The following is a 3673-nucleotide window of genomic DNA, read 5'->3' as shown; positions in this document are numbered from 1 at the left end:
GGGTGGACACTAAAATACTTCTATTAGACTCTTGGATCGCACATTTAGTTAGCGTTGTACGAAAGCATCGAGGGTTTCACAACATAAGGAGGGTTCTGAGTGTAGGCTCGTCAGGCCTCGGACAGGATAGAGCGCTCAGATTTATGTAACGTTCTTACAGTTAGGATTTGGAGATCACTTTCTCAGAGGGGTTCAACCTTTGTAACAAACAATACTTTCTAAACCCGTCACATTAGCCATCTCCTATGCTAGTTATTCTGACGATAACAATAATAACTGACCTATTTGGTGTCTCGCCCTGTAAGATGATGACCTGACCTTTCTGACTAGGCTGTCTGTCAGCACACCAGAATTCATGCAACAAATAGAAATATTAGGATGATTTCCTGGCTAAAATATAAATGATTAAAAATCCTCCATCCTGCTTCTGAACAAGGATGAAAGGCTCAACCCTTTAATGCTGAGTTAATGAAGTTAATACAGAATAAACACAAAGAATGCTTAAATTCAGAGAAGTTTAATAGTGTTCAGGATCAGCACGCCTCAGATTAAAGACATCTTTCTAGCATCTGCTGATAGGAAATAATACTGAAAGCAGGCCTAACAATGATCCAACTATCACAGAAACGTAGAAGACAAAATGTGTAACATCTTAATGCCAGCTGAACATCAAAAAGGGACAAAAGTCAACATTTAAAACCTCCGAGTGTTGAACGTTTTCCCTCCAAAGACTCGGCTCAGTCCTTCTGTGCGCTCAGCCAGTTACTGAGGCAGACTATCCTGTTCACCTCCTCTGAGGACAAAGACGCACGCTTCTTCTCAGTGACGTCACCTGAGAGTGAGAAGAAGCTCTCACAGGGCACTGTGGTTGCAGGGGTTGACAGGTACTTGCGTGCAATAGATGCCAGCCTGGCATGCGCCCCCTCTCTCTTTGACCACCACTGTAGAGGACACTCCCCTGCGCCCGCTTTGGGCTCTGCTTTGTACCGATCCAGACAGCGGCCGATGGAGTCTTCCTCCTCCTCTGTATCTGAATCTGAAGAACCCAGGAGGAAGATGGACATCTTGCTCTTCTTTGGTGACGGTTCCTCTTTTATCTGGACAGATGGTTGTTGTGCTTGTGTCTCTGCCATCAGAAGGTCATGTACCAGAGTCCACACCTCTCGTCTTTCATCTTTGGGAAGACACTTGAGGTCTTTAAACCTGGGATCAAGGGCAGTAGCGATCTTCAGCCATGTGAGATTGCTGCTGGCCCTCCGCTGAGCTAGGTCTGTGGTAAAAACCATCTTAAAGTTCACAACGTAGACTGGGTCATCATCCAAGGGCTCCATGACCCAGAACAAATGACGCAAGGCTGGCAGCACCATGGAACAGGAGACATAGCGCTCTCCCCCCAGCAGCTCGGTCACATATCTGCAACAGAAAGAACAAGTGTGTATTTTTCTACTAATTGCACAGAGACAAACACAAATACCACAATATGTCAGCAAGTGATCCTCTAATTGAAAAGTATTGCAGTTACCTCACTCACTGTTAGCACTGTGTGCTGTGGGTTGGAAAATAGAAGCAAGAGCTGGGTGGGAGGGGAGAGAGCTTCACCCTGCAAAGCTTTCCCGTGTGTTGTAGGCTAACACGGAGACAGAAAACCATTCCCCTTTAAAACCCCATCTATAATCACCTATTAATATCACATTAACTGTGTCAATCAACATCATGTCATTAAGATCACAAGCATACATTTGAATTGTGGGAGAAAATACAAACTGCACAGAATCCCAACCAGGAAGTTTGAACCTTCATTCAGTGAGGAAACAGCTCTAACCACTGCACCACCTGATCTCAGCCCAAACACTAACTATGCTAAGACACAATCGCACAGAGACACACACGTGAAAACACACAGGAGACACAAACGAGAAACAGAGTGATTTACCTGCAAGGTTCCAGCAGCTCCTCCAGCTTCTGCAGTCTGTCGAGCTCCTGCTCAGTCAGCATGGTCACCGTGCTGCTTTGCTGAGCCAGGGTGGAGGTGAGCACGGATTTGTTTCTCTGGATCTGCTTGATCATCTCCAGGGTGGAGTTCCATCTAGTCTGAGCATCCTGAACAAGTGCTTCCGTGTCATGTCCATGTGCAGCTTGCTGTGCATTTAATTCCTGAGCGTTCGCCGGACTATCCTCAAAATGTCCAACAATCTCGCGACATTTGGCCAGAACTCTTTCAAAGCCGCTGTCGTTCAGAGCAACTGTGATGGCACTGTGCAGAATGTGGGCCGTGCAGGGCATGTGTTCAAAAGGAAGCAGGCTGGCCACATCGACCATGTTGCCATACAGCCACGCACTGTCGGTGCCGAGCGTGGTTAGCTTGTCCCCGATTTTCCACTCGTTTGCAACACTCAGGAAATGGTCAGCATAGTGTCTCTCTGCAGTTTTACTCACCGCTAGTGCAAACGACTGTAGAGCCCAGCCGTTATCAATAAAGTGCGCTGTGACGGCGCAGTAGTTATCGCTGTCCACCGACGTCCAGTGGTCTCCGGTGAGGGCGACGTTCATTGCTCCCAGGAGCGTGGTGTGCCGCTGAGCCCTCTGCTCCTCGTACACAGCGCGCAGTCTCGACACAATGGTTTCTGCTGAGGGCGGATTGTAGCACACGTCTCCCGATGCAGCGCGAAGGACTTCTTTCAGTCCGTCATCTTCTACCATGCTCGCTGGTCGGCAGCTTTTAGCTATCCAAACAACCAAGGCGCTGGTCAACTTTTCACTCACTTCTTCTGTTTTTAGCCCACGATAGTCCTGCGATTCAGCCGGGTGCTTGGCTCTCAGGTGATACCCCAGAGACGAATTGCTTCTGTGGTACCTGAACTCAGCTTCGCAAATCGTGCACGTTACTCTCGTTTTGTCCAACACGCCGTTGGGCAACTTCTTGAAGTAAAACTTTCCGCCCAAAGGTCCGTCCTTCTCCATGCTCGCGCCTGTTAGCTACAGTAGCATGGCAACGCTTCTTCTTCTTCTCATGATTTCCGGCACTCCAAAGGCCAACATAGCACAGTGCTGCCCCCTAATGCTGAGCTGCTGAACACGGGAATATTTGGATTTCCTTCTTTTTCTCTGCTCATGTTCAACTTGTCTGATTCAAGCTGGGAATATTTATTAGAAACAAAGTGAATAATATTATTTTATTATCACGTTGATGCAGCACATGGTTCAGTTAGCTTTGTATAAACACGTGTTAGAAATGTTCTTCAGTCAGCTCTTTTTACTATCATTTCACAGACAGTACTTTTTACTTTTACTTGAGTAAAGAAGTTGAATTAGTACTTGGAGTATTTTAACAGTAGTACTTCTACTTCAGTACAGACTGTGTGTACTTTTACCACCTGTGTCTGAGACCTCCTTCAGGGTCCAGCTGAAGCTCTCAGTCTGCTGTGGAAAAAGGAAATCCAGGTGAGTCAAAGGAGCTTGCAAAGAAAAGCGTCTGGACTTCTTTAAGTTGCTTGAAGACGTTTCACCTCTCATCTGAGAAGCTTCTTCAGTCCTAAGGTCAAATGGTGGAGAGTCCCAGATATATAAACCTAGTGGGAGTTTCCCCCCACAGAGGGACAAAGGACCCCCTGATGATCCTCTAATCACCTGAGCCAAGGTGTGAAACTGGGTGTGGGTCCCAATCAGCCAGAGT

General features: G+C 47.0%; 1 protein-coding gene across 1 annotated transcript; it reads right to left on the bottom strand.

The window, feature by feature from the left end:
* Positions 1–501: 501 nt before the first annotated feature.
* On the bottom strand, positions 502–3281 carry LOC102207950 (zinc finger BED domain-containing protein 1-like). The gene is made up of 2 exons (XM_005753361.2): positions 1934–3281; positions 502–1413 (listed from the first exon to the last, which is right to left on the bottom strand). Exons 1-2 carry the CDS (start codon positions 2959–2961, stop codon positions 738–740), a joined length of 1704 nt encoding a protein of 567 aa, XP_005753418.1. The 5' UTR covers positions 2962–3281; the 3' UTR covers positions 502–737.
* Positions 3282–3673: the final 392 nt, after the last annotated feature.

Source organism: Pundamilia nyererei, unplaced genomic scaffold (genome assembly GCF_000239375.1).
Source record: "Pundamilia nyererei isolate P.nyererei 1_Seehausen unplaced genomic scaffold, PunNye1.0 scaffold00423, whole genome shotgun sequence".
Taxonomy (NCBI): domain Eukaryota; kingdom Metazoa; phylum Chordata; class Actinopteri; order Cichliformes; family Cichlidae; genus Pundamilia; species Pundamilia nyererei.
The sequence above is the reverse complement of the archived record's forward strand: the minus strand, read 5'-3'. Positions and strand labels throughout refer to the sequence as shown.